This window comes from Vanellus vanellus, assembly GCF_965231255.1.
Source record: "Vanellus vanellus genome assembly, chromosome: 6".
Lineage (NCBI taxonomy): Eukaryota > Metazoa > Chordata > Aves > Charadriiformes > Charadriidae > Vanellus > Vanellus vanellus.
In genome coordinates this window covers 68,334,608-68,354,574 of record NC_138911.1, presented here as the reverse complement: position 1 = coordinate 68,354,574, position 19,967 = coordinate 68,334,608, and the positions used below count along the sequence as shown (strand labels likewise).

The 19,967-nt window shown below is 38.0% G+C and overlaps 1 protein-coding gene across 1 annotated transcript; it reads right to left on the bottom strand.

Annotated features, from left to right (window-relative positions):
* Nucleotides 1-600: 600 nt before the first annotated feature.
* On the bottom strand, nt 601-19,777 carry DLGAP5 (DLG associated protein 5; the record flags this gene model as incomplete). Its single annotated transcript, XM_082485846.1, has 18 exons — nt 601-1,103; nt 2,161-2,210; nt 2,620-2,788; nt 4,152-4,200; nt 4,554-4,803; nt 5,973-6,192; nt 7,389-7,481; nt 8,987-9,147; nt 9,755-9,840; nt 10,234-10,363; nt 10,445-10,566; nt 10,977-11,272; nt 12,935-13,005; nt 14,191-14,298; nt 16,376-16,460; nt 17,436-17,528; nt 18,013-18,221; nt 19,537-19,777. 18 exons carry the CDS (start codon nt 19,775-19,777, stop codon nt 981-983), a joined length of 2,556 nt encoding a protein of 851 aa, XP_082341972.1. The 3' UTR covers nt 601-980.
* Between the last annotated feature and the right edge of the window lie 190 nt (nt 19,778-19,967).

The window sequence follows — 19,967 nt, the reverse complement described above, 5'->3', positions numbered from 1 at the left end:
ACCACTACTCAAATATAGAGTATATATATAATAACTGGCATGCTCCATACGCTGAAATATATTACAGTTCCAGTAAGAGAATGCAGAGGAACAAGATGCGAGAAGAGGCTGAGGTTAACGCGTCAAGTGGTCAGAGAAAGAGGGTGAGAGATTCTCGCATGAAAAAGCAATGAGAAAATAGGTTTTTGGCTTGAAGGTACTTAAGGTATTCAATAGATAACTGTGTCCTTAAAGGAAATAATAACCAATGCCTATTTTAATACACTGCCAGGAAAAGACAGCATCCGACTCCGAAATCCTTGTTCGGAGATAGCTTCTGCTATTACAAAGCAAGTGGTTGTTAAAGACAGGGAAGGCTCCCACGGGAAAGAATTTGCACGCATCAAACCCTGCTGCAGCTGCGCACCACGCAGAGTTGTTAATGCACAGAACACTGGAGCCCAAGGGGGGGTGTAACAGTCCCCTCCCAACAGCGACGGAGTATGGAACAGCGCTTCGGGGGGGGGGGGGCAACAGGCTGAGTCTCCCCCCCCACCCCGAAGGTGCCCTCGCATCAGAAATAGGGCAGAGGTAAAGCTAGTCTGATAGGCATCTCGTTATAGTAATCATAATTCACGAGGTAAGTAAGGCCAGGACAGAAAAGCTTAAAGATTAATAGTTTTACAACTCAAAGTAGACAGGAAGTACATGAAATTATACAAAAATAAAAATATTTCAGGTTGTAGTAAGAACATGCAATCATCAGATACAGCAGGTAAAACCAAACACTCCACTACTAATATAGAGCGGTACTTACAGTGCATAATGAATGACTGCACCGTAAAACCTTACAAAATATTTTAATAAGTTCTACTACAAAATACTACAGGTATTCATTCACTCAGAACACAGTTCAAAAGTAGCAGAGCGTATTCCAGATATTCTCTCTGGGCTTTTTTTTTTTGTTAATATATTACACACTTTGAATTTCCAGTCACTCTTCATTTTTCCCCAGAGGGTGAAAGGGGAGAAAATACAATAAGGTCACTGAATGCTTCAGCTGCTGCAAACTTCTGGGCTTGGCTCTTGACGGGAGTGAAGGGAAGCTCAGCATCCAGCATTGGCTGCGGGAGAAAACAGAGCAGGAAGTAAGTGTCTGAGGAACAATTAACTGCTCTGCAAAACACCACTGCAATGAGACAAGAAATAAGCTAAGAAGCAAATTCCCCTTTCTCTAATGACATCTGTATAAACACCAGACCAACAGCGGTTACTGACATGCTCACCCATGTATGTCAGGCGCCTGCCTACTTCAGAGGCCGCTGAAATATCATGGGACAAAAAACTAGCAGAAAATGCTTTTGACAAGGGAACCGGAGGAGCACGCCATTCTCTTGCCTCTCACTCAGCACTGTGGGCACATGGCGGCATTGGAATAAGCAAAGCACCACTCTGTCAGGCAGATCTGAAACCTGCAGAGATTCCGTAGATGTACAGAGTATGTTAAGATGTGCTTGCCTATACACGACACTGTTGCAAAGCAAGAGCCGCTGTTCAAAATCATGTACTGCTGTGAGTACCATGACTTTCCTACAAGAAATTTTGCAAGCTTGTTTCCAAACATAAAATAAGAAGTGAATCTGTGGTCCATTTCAAGCAGTAATCCATATTTTAAAGACGACTTTTCACATGAGACCAAAGAAACTGCACACCCCAGTTCTTTTAACAATTTGCAAGTTCTTGCACACCTGCTTCTCCCTGTTGAATCTTACTTCCAGCTCTGAAAGATACAGCTGTAAGAACAAAGGGATGGGACAGACCTAGAAAACTCCAAGGAAGTGGAAGGAGAAGACCGGGCCATTCATTATGTCAGTAAATATTTACTAAGAAATCCACCAGAAACATAATTTAAAGGATCAATCTGATACGAATCAGACATTCTTCTGTTACAAAATGTCTTGATTGATCCTACACTCATCATGTGCAATAAGGAATAACAGCATGAGCCCGAGCAGGGAGAAGGGAATTTGGGCTTGTATTTAGAGTAAGCTATAGGAACTGTCTTGGTAACATCTTACAGAGTTTAATTTACTTTTTGCAGTAACTGATTCTGTAGGAAAGGTTAACAGTACCGGAACACATAGATTGGTCTTAGTCAAATAAACCTGAAGGTCAACTTACCGTATCAACAGGATTTTTGCCCGTGGGTGTCAAATCACTACATGAAACATCTGAAAAATAAGAATATTTCATTTTTTAAAGGTTAGTCTGATGCTGCCAAAGCTGAAAAACAGTATTGCTTTCTGCATTTATTGGGGGAAAAAAAAAAAAAACACACAAAAAACCACCCAAACCAAACACTAAACTGTCTGTATTTACTTCTATTTCAAGCCTTTTATATTAGCTTTCTCCTTCACATATAACATGGAAACTATACAGAAAAATCTGAGGGGCACTGTTTGCTCATGGGCAACGTGCCATACCAGCTGAAGCAGGTTTCGTTAACAGCATACACAGATTAACCAAGCTACAATGACAGCGATTTCAAAGAGCAATATTTAGATTATCATAAAACTTAGAATAATTGTAAGACTGCAGCAATACCACACAAACAATACGAAGCAGCTTCAAGGTGTTCACCTGTCTGATGTATCTGTGGTTTTCCTGAATGAGCAAAGTCAGTCTCTGTGCAGGTCTCCTTTTCTGGACTGCACATGACAATATCTTGTCCTTGCTGTTCTACAGCAGATAATTCCATCTCTTCCATGCCTTCCATTACTTTTAATTCACTGCTAGAATTTTCCAGCACCTGAAAAAGAGGAATTTTCACTGTTCCTAGTCCTCTGAGAAGCTAAAATTTCTGCATTTGCTTCCCAGAGAGCCAAAAGGAAAGCATCAAGTGAAATCAGGCAGACATGAGGCAGCGCCAACGATGCTAAGAACCTTTCTTATTTTCTGTTTTGCCTGCAATAAAAGGAAGTTTGTCAGCTTTTGATGCAGAAAGCACAAAGGTGAAAAGGCAGCCGGGACATCGAAGGGATGCGAGTTTACGGAAACTTGTTATGTCAAACCGAACCCCTACATCTGCAGTTTTTATAGACAATCCAGGAGAGGTGGGGTTTGAACTCCAGACACTGCCCAAAGGACAGGCAGGACAAGGCTCGCAGCTTAACACAGTGATCCATTTCACATTAAGTATTTCCCAAACACCCTTGTAAGCTTGATAATCTCTTAAGAGAGCAATAAAGGAAGTTCTTCCACATGAAAGAAGATTTATAACTTAAAGTGCCAAAAACGTTCTGAGGATGTTCTCTAATGAGACTTTACCTCAAGGAAAACCTATCAGCAATACTGAAAGTTAAAGATTATGACAGTTTTCTCCAGAGAGCAACATCACCAACAAGCAATTTCTCACTTGATAGGGAAAGGATGAAGTAAAAGGCATAAGAAGAAATTAGTAACCAAGATTATTATTATTTTTTAAATATATATAATATATATGGGGAGGCGGGGGGAGGAAACGACTGCTGTGGTCACGCACAGATCCAAGCAGTAACAAATAAAATTAAGATACTCCATTTGCAGTGAAAGGCACTAAAGGGTGATTAACTACAAAGCACTAGCTTTCCCTGAGTAGCGCAGTACCATCTAAACTATGGAGGCCACATTCCTGTTTTTTAAGGCTTCTCAAACATAGGGATGTCACCAAGTCCTCAGACATTTCAGGGCATGGATTTCTGAACTCCGATACTTGTATTAACAAGACTGCTCTTGCTGTACCTTTAAACAGTAGCATGAGGACTCAGAGAGCTAAATACTACTGTTGCCTTTTGTCATGGTACCCAACTGCAAGAGTATTTAAAAAAAATTCACACCAGAAAACAGGTAGTGGACTTTAAAGAAACATTGCTTGTCCAAGTGACAAGTGTTGGCATACAGCAGCCAACAAAAGATAGCCCCTAAAGAGCTAGACAAGGTCCCCAAACTGCAGCAGTCCCTATCTGTGTTACTACTGAGAAGGAAAGAGCACCAGCCTGAGGAATACAGAAGACACCTCAATGAGGACTTTATCAGAAATCCAAGTGTCTGGGGCTACCAAAAAGAACTTTTTTTTTTTTTGTTAAGAATAAATAAAATATTTAAAGCACATAAATGAACCACGCATGACTCACGTTAGCTCCCTCTGCTGTGCCAGAAACAGGACTGTGTTCTACAGAAATGCTGAAAGAGAGAAAGAGAGATCAAAATGTTTCCATTCTTCTCAATCACCTTCAATCATCTTTTGACTTACCCAATGATCTTATAATTTGTTCTGCAATTACGCTTGCTTGTTTGGCACTGATGAGTTATATCGAATTTTCTGGGTGCAAACAAACTTCTACCCCAGCAGCAAAATTACATTTGGGCAAAGCTCTTAATATTTGATTGAGGGAATGAAAAGACACAAGGACTCAGCAACCTTTATCACAGTCAAATTGGAAGGTACGTTTAATGGGTATTAATATTAATTCTTTCAGTTAAAACTATAAAATTCTTTGTACAGAGTTAATTAAAAGCTGCCTTAACATGTCTACCTTTGTTCAAGAAAATCACCAGGGAGTTCTTCCAGTGGGGGAGTTTTTCCAGTGGGAGATGGATGCATTTTCAAATTCTGTGCTGGGTGGAAGCCTTTGAGCACTGGTGTTGCTTGTTTTGCAGCTGTATCCTCAGGGTTACGAAGCAAAGAAGGAATGCTCTGAAGCAAAGCTCTACTGGATGATCTTGGAGTGGCCTGTTTTTCAGAAGTCCGCTGGGAAGATCTGCGAGGTGTCTTTGAAAGCAAGCCTGAAAAAAGCGTATTTAATGTTTCATTACTACAGCCGTTTCCAGAAGATGAAATGAACAGTTTGTTTGGATTCTAGCTAGGAACACTATTGCTTTCCACTTGCGGAATTGTTTTATAAATATATTATATTGAAATCTTCTATACACTGCAAGGAGAAATTGAAAAAAGGTGACAAGAGTAGGTCAATAAGTTACAAAAATACCATAACTCCAGCTAAACAATTTAGTAATGGCTATCCCTTCACAAAGAACCTGAAATAGAGAGACTTGCTGTTCTTATTAAAAAGTTCATCTGGTGAAAGCTGTCACTAATTTTCATCTTCCACACTAGATAATCTTAATAGAATTAATATTACACAGATTCAGAATTGATTCTTATAAGAGATTCTCTGCTAGAACTTGCTTAAACCCAGTGTTGCTCAAAGCTTTACAAACTCTCCTCCGCTAACAAGAGGCATATGAAAAATTGCTGGTCTTGTGATAAGGAAAGAGATCTACGTAAAGAAAAACACAAACTGGGAAATTCAAAGTCAACTTAGGAGCTAGAAATAGGAGAGAAACCAAATGGCTCCCAAAGAATCGTGGACTACTGAAAATACCGATTTCACATAGATTACAATAAGATAGATACTGAAAATAAAGTTGTATTTTGAGCATCTGCTCAAAAAACCCTAAGAAACAGCTTTTCCAGCTGACTGAAATTACATTACAAACTTGTTGAACATGAATACAGATTACAGGCATACTTTATTTGCAGCTTTGAAGATGGCAGTGCAAGAGACTTAGTTTTTTAAAAAAAAATAAAAAATTGCAATTCCTGTCTTACAAGGAGAGGATATTAGCCTGCACTGACATTGAACGGGTTCGCCAGTTAGGTCTGGGAACTCTCAGATTAAAACTTCATTGCTAAACACATGCTGAAAAATCACAAACCAGCCACTTTTACCTCTCTAAGCAGAGATTTCATGCTGCCATAATCAATCAAATCAGTACATTCACATAGAACAGTTTACTTTGGAGCCCTGACGTAATTAACCACGAGTTGAAATACTGTGTCCAGTACTAAAGTTGTAGCCATTACAAACAGCCTAATTCCTCTCCTCAGCGAGACTGGTTAAACTCTCTTCAATACTTGCAGGTCACAGAAATTGCGATTAAGCTTCACCCACCTGGAAAGGCTTTCACAGGGCTTTCAATTCTGAAAAATCCCGCATCAAAAATCACTTTTTCTACTTCTGGTACTTTCTCCTGATGTGTACACTCAGCTGCTCCGTCCTGCTTCATTTTATCCCTCATAGCTGCTTTTATAGCAGCAAGCCGGTTTCGGGCAGCAGTTCTTCCAGCCGCTCCCAGCTTTGGTTTAGACACTCCATTTGGAAGAGTCTTTTTCTGAAATTGTAAGAAAGTCTAGGTCACATCTGGAAGCTTTGGACAGAAGCAATTGCCCAGAACAGCTGCTGGTCACGCAGAGAGACAGCGATAGGCAAAAGACATGCTGGAGACAATACGTCCATTCATCTCCCGAATCTCTTGGCCTGCCATTCAAGCTATTATGGTTAGTTTGAGATGACAATATTAAGGATTTTTCATATTAAGTCTGCAGTTCAGAAATACTCAGTACAGCTTTTTCTAACAAACCCAGCCAACATTTTTAAAACAGTGGGATACAGGGACTCCTAGTGGCACGGAGATAAAGTAACCGCAGAACCGACACCAGTCAGCCAGTGAAATCTCTCCTGGCATTCAATTTTTCAAAGGAAGTTGTGTGTCTTGTACCATCTGTAGGGTTCTGACATTTATGGACAGCTCACATAGACTACATTCCCTCCAGTTTCCTGTGCCTGGAGTTTCTTTCCGGCCTTCATATCATTTTTATGATTAGTTGAGCAGTCTCAAGGAACCGAATGGAGTTTAGGCAATGTGAATATGAGTTGATATTCAGTCATTGGAAGCAGTTATATATTCCAAACCAAAGAGTAGATAAAACAGCTTACGTTAAAGCTTATTTTGCAATAAGCAATAACTTACTTTGAATAGTGTCAGATCTATTTATGCTTAGAGAATGAGTAGTTTAATGCTACCCACGGTGCTGTCTTAAATGGGACCCCATTATAATTTAGCACTCGACTCAAAACTGGCAGTCGCTGCCAAACTCCTGTGTAGTTTCGTTTTCCATTAAGTCAGCGCCAACACCAGCAGCCCAGTGAAGATATTTTACATCTGACAGGTAAGTCTCTCTCCTAAATTTAACAGATTTGCCTTACTAGCAAAGAATCCAATTACTCCAAAAGCATCATTGTTAATTCTTAGTTATAATCTTCACAGCCGAAAGAAGCAGCTAACGTTACAAACACCAGCTAATACAAGTGCACTTGGGAGATGCGAGGGAGAAGGGTGCATCTTGAGAGGAATTTCACTGAACTTTTAAACGTTAACATCCAAAGAAGCCAGATGAGTAGGGCTTTAGAAGGAACTGCCATTTAAGAACAGTATTCATTACTGCAATAGCAGCTTACTAGTTATTTTAGGTAACACACTGTTGCATTCTGATGCCTTAGTAGACAGGCTTTAGGGGCTATTCATACCTTGACAATTGCTTTGCTTGGGACATCAAGTGGTTGCCATTCATTGTCTTGAAGCTTCTTCAGATTATCAAATTTTTTATTCACATCTTCTATCTATTGGAAATCCCAGAAAAGTCCAGGCTTAATTTTCAAGACTTACCAAATTTACAATAGAACAGCGTTTCATAAAATCAGGTAACAAATTTAAGCATAGTTACGGATTTAAGTACTTCAACCAATATTAAGCATCAAACATTCTCATACAGTTGACATGAAGCTAACATACACAAGCTTCACGTTAAATGACAAGACAGGTCTCATTTCTGTAGTCTAAAGATTAGTAGGGGAGGGATAGAATTCTTCAATAAGACTTAACATCTAAAGCGAAGGAGCTGGTGTACAACCTGTTCTTGTGCTGAACTTCAGCACTTTGACAATGGCTGCATTTAAGGAATGCAAAAGAACACATTGCATAATAGTCTTTATGCCAAAAAAGCATGAGTCTTCCATTGTGTAGGAAACACATCATGCAAGATTGTTTGCTCTTTTAAACCGCTGGCCTGAACAGCTTCCTGATGTAGCCTGTACTCATTCGTGACCAACTAGCTCTGCAGCATTACCTCCTCCCTGACTGACACTCAACGCAACAGCCTTGTTCTCCTCAGGCTTTGTAATGGAGACACTTGCCTCATTTGCTAGTGAGGCCATACAAGGCTTAGTTATGCACAGCAGACCAGCCACTGAAGTGACAAGTCCTTTACATCCTCCCTGAAACTCAGAGGACACAAAAAAAAAACCAAAACCCAACCACAAATGCAAAAAGGGGCAGAGTTAGTAATCCTGCTACTCCAAGTTTATCTAAAGGAAAACGTGGAGATGCTCAGGAGAAACTTGAGCTGCTCCCAGATACATAGTAAGCGTAGGTAAACCCTGTTTTTCAAGTTACTGGTTCTAGCAAAGTTCTCCTCAAATATCTCTAATGTATAAGGAGGTCAAACCCGTACGCTTTCTGGAGGGATTTAAAGACCTATGTCTAGGGCTTTAACAATGAATCTATCTTTGCATACGATTTAACTAGTTGTAGGTCCCTTTGTTGAATGCTGATTTACAAATACTGTCGAGAGCAATTTTGATAATTTAGAATATTATGTTTCGTTCTGAAACCAACAAAAGCACCAACAGGGAGAGATGAAGATTTTCTACCACCTCAGCTCACCCCTAATAAGGTTATTGTAGTTTCTGCATTATTCTCATACTGAAGCCTGGAACCCCTGCTTTTCAGGTGAGGTCCAGGAATTTTGGTCCAGGTAGACATTGCGACTGTATCCTCACTCCAAAACAGAGTAAGACTTGACTACACGCCTTCATTCCAGAGAAAATACAAGATACAGAGGCAACAAGAAGACACGAGATGAACAGGTCCATGAATTATAAATTGTAGCATACCAGCTGGCACTACTCACTATCAGTAAGCATTAAATGAGGACTTGTCTTTTTTATTTAAAAAAAATACAATATCAGAATCTGAATAGTCAAAACCCCAAAGAATAGTTTCAAATCCATTACTCGCAAATAAACTCATCAACTTTATTCTAGTAGGTTAATATGCAAGTACATACCTGAAAATTAACCATGTCCCAAAATCCATCTAAGTCTCCACATGTCGTTTCTTTTTCACCCCGTTTAAATTCACAGTTATCCACCAGCCCTTCAAACTGTTTAAACCTTTCTGCTATGAGCAGTCTTGTCTGACCAATTGTGGTGCGAATAAGATCTTTAGCTGATAGCAACAAGAAAACAATAATGAAAGTACATCTTTGAATAATCCATTGTTTCACAACTTAAATTATTTGAAGAGCCTGGAATTTGTTTATTCGTTGCACCATGTTCATCTATTGGAGATCTGCAATACAATTCAGATGGAGCACACCTATCCGTTGAACTGTTCTAAACTTGCTTCTTTCAAAAAAACAAATGTTACTATCTCTTTAAGTCTTTAAGATAAGCATTGATGAGTCATCTTCCCAGCTAAGGACACTTATTCTACATTAAAATCTAATTTTATTTTTTCAAATCAGCTTGGTTAAAGGTCATACATTTAAATACACTTAAAACTGACAGCAGAAAAACTATTTCTATATGCACTTAGTTCACTTTAGTGTCAATCACTATCGTGTCAAGTACTGCACCTAAGTTTTTAGTATTAGGAGATGAAGCACGCCTTTTTGTCTTGAGTCAGGTATAATTCTAAACTTCTTCTAATACAATTTTCTAATAAGTGCTGTACACAGTGCTAATTTGCAAACATATTCAGATACACCTACTTCCCTCTGACCCCTTCAGTTACCATAACACCCCTTACAGTGCTTATTACAGTTTAGTCTTACCATCCTCTGGGATGTCCAGCTCAAATTTTCCATCCCACTGGAGGCACTGAGACATCAGCCTCTCTGTTTCAGACTGAAGAATATTTCTAAAAATAAAGGGAGAGTGAAAAAATAAGTTTTTGGAGAATATTCTAATTGCTGTCACTGCTTGTGACTGTTAATGATTATCCTCTTGCTTTCAGAGAAGGTACACTGTCTTTGAGGGGAAGCCATTAGACTTAAGTTTGCTGACTAGCTGAGATGCAATTTCTTTTCTACTGCTTTCAAGCTTGTGTTCCTTAGGATAAGGTGTTAGTCTCCAAAAACTTTATATTTTTTACTTGCACTAAAAATACAAAAGGGAAGATAGGAATGTGTGCCTACTCAGGTCACTGCTGACAGACACCAACCATCATAAGTTAATCTTTACAAGATGTCTCATAACTCGTGTTAAGGACCTCTGAACAGACAACAGGGAAGTGAAACAAACGAACACAAACCTGAAATAAGGCACATCATGCTCTTCCTCTCTTACATCATCTGACCTCATTTCAAGCTCTGTTAAATCTGTAGAGACAGGAATTGTTTCATTTGATCTCTGAATGGAGGTTTTCTCATCTGCTTCACTTGCTGAAAAATAGGAAAGGCATTTGTTCAGAATCTGGTGAAACTAAAAACAGTAGAACCTTAAATTAGATGTGACCTTCCTACCTTTTTCTCCTTTCAGATTTGTAGTGCTTTGCTGTTCTTGAATGCCTTTACCAGCAGGTGAAACTTGACTTTTAAAATTAGGCTCTTGTGCCTTAGTTTCAATGGACTTTTCAGTTATATTACTGGAAACAAACAAAATGTACATTTAGAGTTAAAACACATTGAGACACTGACAGCAAATACAGCCAGATACACAAAAATGCCCCATTTGGTAGGCTCTCTTACATTCAACACTACAGAACGCAAGCAATTCGTATTAAAATTAATAATTCTGTGTATAGATATATATGGCAAAAGTCCCCGATATATGGAGCTGCTTTACTTTAAAGCATAGACAGGATTATATAGATTATACAGCTTGCTTTGCTGTTGTATTAAGTCCACATTTGATTAAGGAATGATAACCACATTCAGGTGTTTCAATGTCACAACAGTTTGTTACAAAGGGAATCTCTCTATAGAAAGATGATGTTTTCTGTATCATCACAGAGAGTTTTCACTTGCATTTTAGGCCATTAAAAGAAAATCTTACACTGGAGATTTCGAAAAATCCCAGAAGGCATCAGGTGTCAAAAATGCATTTGCCCTAGAAGGAGTCATGGGTGTAACTTTATAAGTTGCTAATCCGTTTAATGGCTGAAATACAAAGTTTTGAGGTGCAAAAGAGCGTGTTCTGGGTCTCCCTGGAACAGAATTGGTTTTTTCTTCCACTGAGGTTTGTTCCTGTTGAAGTTCTACCAACACTGAATGTTTAGAATCAGCTGCAGAATCTTCCATCGCTGGGTCCAGTTGAGCATTTTCACCCACTTCATGTCTAGAAGGAATTACCTGCAACAGCACAAATAGACAAAGCAAACGCTACATTATCATACCAGTGTTTACTACAACATGAACTACAACATGACTGTCCGAAAACCATCAGGAAGGGAACAGTTTCAGGTTCCATATATGGCACAGAAGTCCATGATTTACCAATAAGCCCAACTGGGTTTGACATCTGTGAATCATTCTAGCAACAGGGAAAGCACTTCACTGTGAGGAATGCAACAACCCACTGAAGGGGATAAAGTAGCAGAACACCTCACCTACCAAAACAGTAATTAAAATCAGCAAACGTTTGCTCACACTGCTAGAAAAAAAAAAGCTCTAAGGTGATAAGAGCAGAGTTGCTGGCTCCAAATCGAACTCAGCCTGTTGAATAATTAGTTTATACACATACTGTAATCCAAAAACAGAAGAACAAGCAAAAATAAGCTGATAACTGAGGAATGTGGCCCAAGACAAGGAGAATACAAGTGCAGTTAGGACAACAGAATGTTGTTCAAAGAGGAGAAAAAGTTAATCAATACATTGAGTCCACATTCTTATGAGATGAGTTACTAGATAGGAGTTCTGTAGGACTTTCTGAGATACCTGTATAGAGATACTGTTAGCTCAAACCAGCCAAAAGAGCTTAGAATGTTTTTCCAGAAAATATGCATCTTCAGTCCACTGAAAGTCTTGTTAAAGTTTAGATATCCCTGCTTGGAATGCAACCCTTGAATTCAACTTTTAACACAGTTGGAATGAGATGACTGGGGTTACAGCAAGAGTTCAGCAACTGGCAGCACAAAGCAACTCCTGCCTGTGAAGAGGTACTTATCTAAGCGAAGATAAAGTGCCTCTTACCTCCTGTCAGTGTTCATGTGACTGCACCAGTTTTGAGAGAACACTAGAGCACCGCTGCAGTTATGGAAACAGGAGTGGAGATGGAAGGTGTGAGGGAGACATGAGGTGAGAGGGAATAGTGGAATGCAAAGAAGGAGAAAAATCATCGATGGTTCTTGCACAGGACCGTCAGCACACGAATGCATACGCAAATCGTTTAGGAACCTGGGTTGGAGGGCTACAAGGAGTTCACATACTGCTGTCTCTATATAGAGGTAGAAAAGTTTTGTAACAGCAGTGACACTAACAAGCCCAATGACTGGCTTTAATTATGAGAAATCATGTCTACCTTTGCAGAGAGAATATTGCCAGCTTTATTTTTTGGTGGTTCAAAACCTAAAAATGCATTTATTTCTTAGCTTCTAGAGTCTCATATCATTATCTCAGCAGGAAAAGGACACTTTCAGAGGAAGTTTCAAAAAGGAACAAACCACACAAAGTTTACAAACACTAGATAAAACCAGCAAACTAAGCAGGCCTTTTAACTAGTTGAACATCAGACATAAGATACATCGCCTAACAACTTCTTGTCTAATATAAGTCATTATCCAGATCTTGAGAAGTAATCATCATCCATATAAGCAAACTAAATTTGATCTTAATTTTAAAAATATGGGAATATAAATACATACAATTTCTTCCCCAAAATTCTAGCTTATTAGCGAACTCTTATTACTTCTACGCTTGAACACAACTATATTTGAGCTACAATTACACTACCATTTGGTTTTGGCTCTTAAATCAGTTTTATTACTTTTCCATTTCAAACATTAAGTGACCCACCTCCATGACATCAGGTTTGACTGCTTTCTTCTGCTTTCCTGTATTCGCCATCTTTCTCTGTGACTGGTTACCTAGAATGACAGAAACTCCCAAAGGTCAAAAAGGCATCTTTTAAGACGATCTTTCACCAAAAGATTGCCATAAAAGCCCAGTGGCTAAAGACAGGGAGAGACTGTTTTGTTTCTTGAGTGGGAGGTGGCTAGAGGGCAGACACCAAATTGCAAAAGTTCATTCAAAAGAAAACCTGGCCTAGGATTTAACATCCTATTAACATATCTATCACCAAGAAAAGAAAACAGATTCATGAAGTCATTAATCTTTAGATGTTGTTATATACTAAAAATAAAAGTAATCTTACTTCCTTAAAGGCTTAAAGAGATAAGCGCAAAGCCAAATTGAGTTCAGATTTTCAATTTCTGCATGGCATAGGATTTCTATGGGCGAGTTGAAACCAATACTAATGCAGCTGTGCTTTCAGCCTAGTGGTTAAATTCTGTCACATATAATAAAAGGGAGACTGTAAAACATTCTAGAGAATCCCGAGAACAAGAATATATACTAAAAATCTCCCTTTCAGTATCCATTCCCCTATTCTAGTAAATTCTAGCAAACAGAGAAACATGGATGAAGAGAAATTCTGGACCTGAAGAACATAGGCTCTCATCTCCTCCAGAGGTATCTGTTCCTGATCACAGACTTAATAATCATTTGTCCTCAAACAGTGGTACACCAAACTGGCAAATCTTTACCAGTTCTGGTTTTGTTCTCTCAGTTTATAATTACCATATGGATATTGATGCTCCACACTGATGGATTTTGTGGGAAGCCGTCCAATATCGTTTTCAACATCTTGATTTAAATATTGCAATAGAGTTCCAGATGACAGTCTAAGTGATACAGTGTTTAGTCCTTTTCTTACATGACAATTTGGCATCATTTACATACAGTCTATCTATCCGAAGGAAATAGTTACACAGCAGTACGTAGTGTGCTAAGACAGTTCAGAACAAGCTGATCGGTATCTCTACAGCACAACAGAGTGCCTGAGATACAATCAAGATCCTAAAGACAACAGAGCTGTCTCAGTGTATCGTTTGACAGTGGGTCTCACAGCAGCAGCATATAAATGTATACGTGTTGTTTCGAGTGCTCCTTTATCCAGTACCAGACCATATCTCTTTACAGCACACTATTCCAAATACTTACATATGAGGCTTGAGCTACACAAGCAGGACTATATTCACTGCCTCACTTACCAGGAAGAGCAGCAGCAGCAGCTGTTGTTTTCAGCATCTGCCTAGCTGCAGAGGCGGCTGCTCTGGTGGTTCTGACATTTGAAGTTGTCTGGACTACAGTCTGCAACACTGTAAGAAATGTTAATTCCCGAGATCTCAAAGCCCAATAAGAAGCTGTATTCAAATAATATAATTGAAAGTTTAGGTTTTGTAGAAAGCAGAAGGTGCACTAGCAATTATTAGTTGGATTAGCTGCCCAGAATCAATGTTTGTTGGGTTTTTTTTGTCAGTTCAGTGCAAGCAGTGCTAAACATGGACAGCACAGCTCAGCCTTGGCATCCAGGCAGTGCTCTGAAGGACTGTGATTGAAGACGGTTTTGTTGTACAGTAGTACCTCCAGGACCTAATAACGTCAAGGTACCAGTGTGCTAGACACCACGTACAAAGCTTAAGGGACCTTTCTCAACATCCCCTGCAGAGTCAACATCATCCCCATCTTGCAGATGAAGCTTTCTGGAGTAAAAACTTGCCATGGTTATTTGCACAGCTGGAAGGTTAAGCAAACCATCTGTATAACAGTGATATCATAATCATCATATTAAAGTATTCTAAGGTCTGAATATAATGTAATCTAATAAAGTGTAATTAAGAGGAATCCCACCTGACATATTTTATAAAATTACTCAAGTCCATGCACTGTATTACACACCTTAATAATTTTCATCTTTGTATTTTAGTACTGTTTTTAATTTCCTTCAGAAAATGATAGCATTCTCCTGCACAGAAAAATTTAACAAAAGCTCTTTATTTCATACCCTCCCTTTCTATATCTGCCTGAAATCTATTATCCCCACTTAGTTACTGTTAATGCCATTTGTGCTTTTAATGTCATTCTAGCTTCCCCAGAAATGCAGATTGACAAGTTGGGAAAAAATTACTAAATAAATAACATTTGATTTATCCAAACATTCACTTCCCTAACATTTTTATATGACTGTTAAAATACATACAACATATATTCTTGATTCAGCAAAAAGTCTTATCAAGTTTTGTTTTATCAAACATCAATAATAGATCTTTTCAGTATTCATTGAAGGTATGACAGAAATTGATTTAAATAAAGGTCTACTGCTTGCTGGTTTAATTAAGTTAGCAATGCAAGAATCATTTCACTCTGAATTACTAAATATCTTCCATTAACATCAGTATTTCACCTCACTTAGCCTTATCTGGTTAAGGCATGGACATCACTGTGCTATCAGCAAGAATTTCTAGTCAGAGGTAATTTACTCCCTTAAACAAAGGTGGCATGGGTCGTGTTTTTTGTATGTTTTGTTTTCTTAAGAAACATATACAATTGTCACATAGAAAGTCCAATAACTGGACAGATACAGATGGGGCTGTTGTGAAATATGAGAGTATAAGATTGTACTTGTCATTTATTAAAGACAATCACACATTTGCTCAGTTGCATCAGAAGTTCAGGGTCCTATCTCCCATATTAAATATATATGCTAATGTGCTTTACCAGAAGGCTATTCTGTTCCAAACCTTTTTCAATGCTGAATTACACAAGCAGTTTTATTTAGAGACCACAGATATCGTATCTGCTGATAGACAGAAGAAAGACTTCAGTGAAAATATTTACAGCTGATTCAGTCAGCTGTTTTCCAGGTTACCCACAACACCACGGAAAATCCATATTTTACTTATATCACCTATTCTTCATCATTCCAGGTGAAGTCGCATGCTCTTCTGTAATAGCAGCAGCTACTACACATGATATTCTTCTTAGAGATGAACACGCAGTTCTGCACAGCTCCAAATGCTGAAGCAGCAGCCATGCAATTCTGCTTACTGACTTTTTTCTTTTCCCCTCTTCTAGGGTGAATAACCAGTAACCAGGACGGCATTAAGTATCCTGCATTCCATTTTCCCAGCCTATAAAGGCAACAAGTACATGCAAAACCCAGAGAATTGATAACCTGCCAGATGCTGCCCTTGTCATAGTTGGTAGGAATGGCCATCCTAAAACCTCCTCTTTGTTTCCTAAACCCAGAAGTATACTGCGGATCTCTCCCCAAGATGTTCCTTGCCTCCCTCCCATAATGTTCCAACCACTGACTCAGGAAAAAAAAAAAAAACAAAAAAACAAACCAGCAGCATCCTTTCAGTTTCAGATGTAGGAATCGTACTACTTTCATACCTTTCTTCTTTTCAGTCGCTTTGTCTGTATTCATCTGTTTACTTCCTGCTTGTGTAGGGCGCATGCTATGACCGTTGGCACAGACCTACAAGAGAATACTTTTTTGTGACGTATCAGATTTCCAGAAACAAAGCAGCCTAATTTCTTCCCTCATCTTTCTAGCCTAGGCTTCAGTAAAACAAATGGTCAAATAATTTGGCACAAAAGGCTTTAAAAAGCAAAGAGAAATTAAGGATAACTTAAATAGCTCATTTTGGGCATGTATTAACATGCATTATCCAACTAATTAAGAATTTGTCAGAAAAAGAATGAAGAAAAATACTTAAGAAACAGTTTCAGTTTACTATGAAACTAGGTGTCAACTACTGCTGCATCTCAGTACATATTACATGTTTTAAAAATCAGATTTCAGAAAAAAAAAAATCAATATTAACTTAGTAAAGTTATGACTGGAAATCCTTTAAATGCATTTAAGTTCTGTAAGGCAAGATTGCTAGATTCGAAATATAGCTTCTTTTACAGATTACTGCTAGTAAAATTCCTCAAAAAAGCCCACTTTATTCAAGTAATAGCAGAAGGAACTGCCAAGATTCACAGTAAAAAATATGCCAACATTGACGTGATTTTTGAGTGAAGGAACCAACACTTTATAATCTGCATTCATGACAGACTTTCTGCATTCAAGGTTCTCCAAGCCAAAACCAAAGTATGTAAAATTCAATCTCACTACTACCTCTACTCTACTACAGTGTACTCTACAGTCCTTGCTAACTACAATTATTTTGTATTGAAAAATTGACCCGGAAGATCTGTGTTTTTTCTGTTTGTACTGACCTAATCAAAGTCTCTGTAGTTCAGTTCAGCACACTGTTCAAACCAGCGTAATAAGGTCTACGAGCTTGCTGAAAGCTTTTCTTATCTAATTTGTCTTTCTCACCAGGAAAACCTCCTTCGAGGCAGCACTCAACTTGTTGGCATACAACCCTGAGTCATGGTCTGAAGGATAATTTCATCGTTTTCTCTAAATTTACACGCTGAAGTTTTATATAAAAAAACAAACCGTAGCATGCTTGGATGCAGTTGGTATCACAGTTTTTTCTTCTTGGTTCTTGGCCTTTGATCGAGTAATCCTCCCAGAGTAAGCAGGAGCTGCCTGGAAACATCCCCAATGAAAGAAGAGTTAAGATATTCCTTTTCCCTGCCCTGTCACTGTTAAGAGTGAGCAAGAAGCCTAAGTGTTAAAAGCAACACGCCCATGCAAAATGGGTCAAGTGTGGAATTTGAAAAACTTTCATAGTCAAGTGGCCCAAATAGGAACAAGTTACCAGTTCTGAAAAAACTTAGCTGCTTCGTTTGTGGCTGAATCATTCCAGTTTTTGAACTGAGAACATAGTCATAAATACAGAAATCAACATATCATTACTACGTATAGTACTATTTGCAGCTTTGTTTAAAAAAAAAAAAAAGAGCCAATTTACTACCTTATTGTTCCTTATTATAAAACAAATATTTGTAAAATGTTTACAAAATAAACTGTTTATTTGGAGTAACAGACACATAATTTTGTATACAAATAGACATTTTAATATCATACACTACATATTCTTCATTGAGAGATTTAATATTACTCTTATTACCTTCTCTCTTGGCTTCACTATCACAGGTTCTTCAGGTACAAGTGAAAGAAATCCAGGTGCAGTCGGTCTATATAACCCAACTTTAAACACACCCTTTTTTGCTTTCTCTCTCTGCTCTCTCAGTTTTCGAAGTTCCTTTTCTTCTTTATAGCGCTGGAGCATTTCCTTGCGTTCATTAATTCTCTTGGTGGCTGCATCTGTAGATTGTTCTGAAGCAAAGATGGCAGACAGACATGTCATAAAACATTAAAGATATTTTTCAGCCAACAAAAAGCAAGTCAGAAAATTTAAAAAAATCTTTTTGACGATAGAAGGGGAACATACTATGTCAAAGAGCAAAAGACTGTCTGAAATCTGTGCCTGCAAGTTTCAAATAAAATCTTACAATGTAAATACATGTAATATATTAGCTTGCTAAAAGCTTAAATTCTCTTAATTGTTTTAACCCTGACCACTAAAAGACTATTCAATGGTAAATTTCAACTTGCAAATACACCTCCCCAAATCTGCACCTGAGGAATACTGTAAATTCATATCCATTTTACAGCATACAAGCTGTTCCTGCAAGGTTACTAATATTAAAGTTAACACTTTAACTACTTAGTTTATTTATATCAGTTTCTCTAATCAAACACATGTAATGTCATTGAAAGCTGAAGTCTAGGTGAGCTTTCGATACCAAAGTCTGCCTCAGGCTGAGAATAAATGAGGCAGAAGTTATATGAAGGAATAAAACCGTAAGATGACGCCAAACTTGAATGACATGTCTATCTGAAAAATTAGTATCTACTTAAAGTAAAAATTTATAGAAAATAATCAAGATATAAATTTCTCAAATTTAATATTTTATGATTACATAGGGATTGCACTCCTTCCTCCAATAGTCTTCTGCTATCAAAATACTGAAGCTGAAAATATTTCTAAAAAAATAATCTGTTAATGTTTTAAAAGATTAACTTAATTCCCCAGGCCATAAGAATCCAGGAGAGCCAGGGTAGCACAATTCAGTACATATGCAGGCCCTATTTTCTGGAAGGAAATACAAGTCATTAAAAACTAGCAACTTAATAAATAAAATTATACCATGCACTTACCCATTTATATAATTAGACGCCATTTTAATATACAATTACCCCTTTCTAAGCGTACTTTAAACACATGACAGATACCAGTTATATGCTAGATGAGATTTTAGATCAGGGTTTTTCACTTTTTGAATGACAAAGATATTAAGAGATTTCCCATTGAATATTAATAGCAAAATGCATTCTTCCTTTAGCTGCTGCAGACAAATCAGAGCAAAGCCTCATTCATACCACCGCAGCAGTAAGGAGGATAAAGCTGTAATAAGACTTCATTTTCTCAATTTTCTTAACAGTTAGAACTAGTAGTCATTGTTTTTTAAATCTTAAACCTTTTCTTCAAATTAAAACGTTGATCAAAATTAGGTTCCTGTAATGCTGTTACTAAACCTAAAGACATTTTAAAAAATTTTAAAAAGCTTTATAACCAGACTTTACTTACTCTGTTTCACACTGCTGTTCTCCCGAGAGCACATTTCACTTGTCTCATTTAGCTGAGAAATTCCCCTCTCTTTTGGGAGCTGAACGTTGACATCTGCCAATCCAAACTGTCTGCCCTTTTCAAATAACTTGTGTCTGTTCTCCTTCTGAAGCATTGATTTTCTCCGAGCAACTTTCGCTCTGAGGGTTTCTGTACTCAAATCCTTTTTGTATCGACTGGCAAACTGGGAGGTAGCAGCCATCTTGATGACCCTAGACAAAAATCATCATGATTAGGCAAAAAGCTGTCATGTTTTGTTTTGCCCTTTTCATTACAGTTTATGTGGTAGGAACAAAGAAAGCTCTAGCTTCTTCATTTCTGTATGTGTACCTGAGAAAATGCAAATGACAACTTCACTAATAAGTTTTCATTATTTCTCTTTATTTTATGCA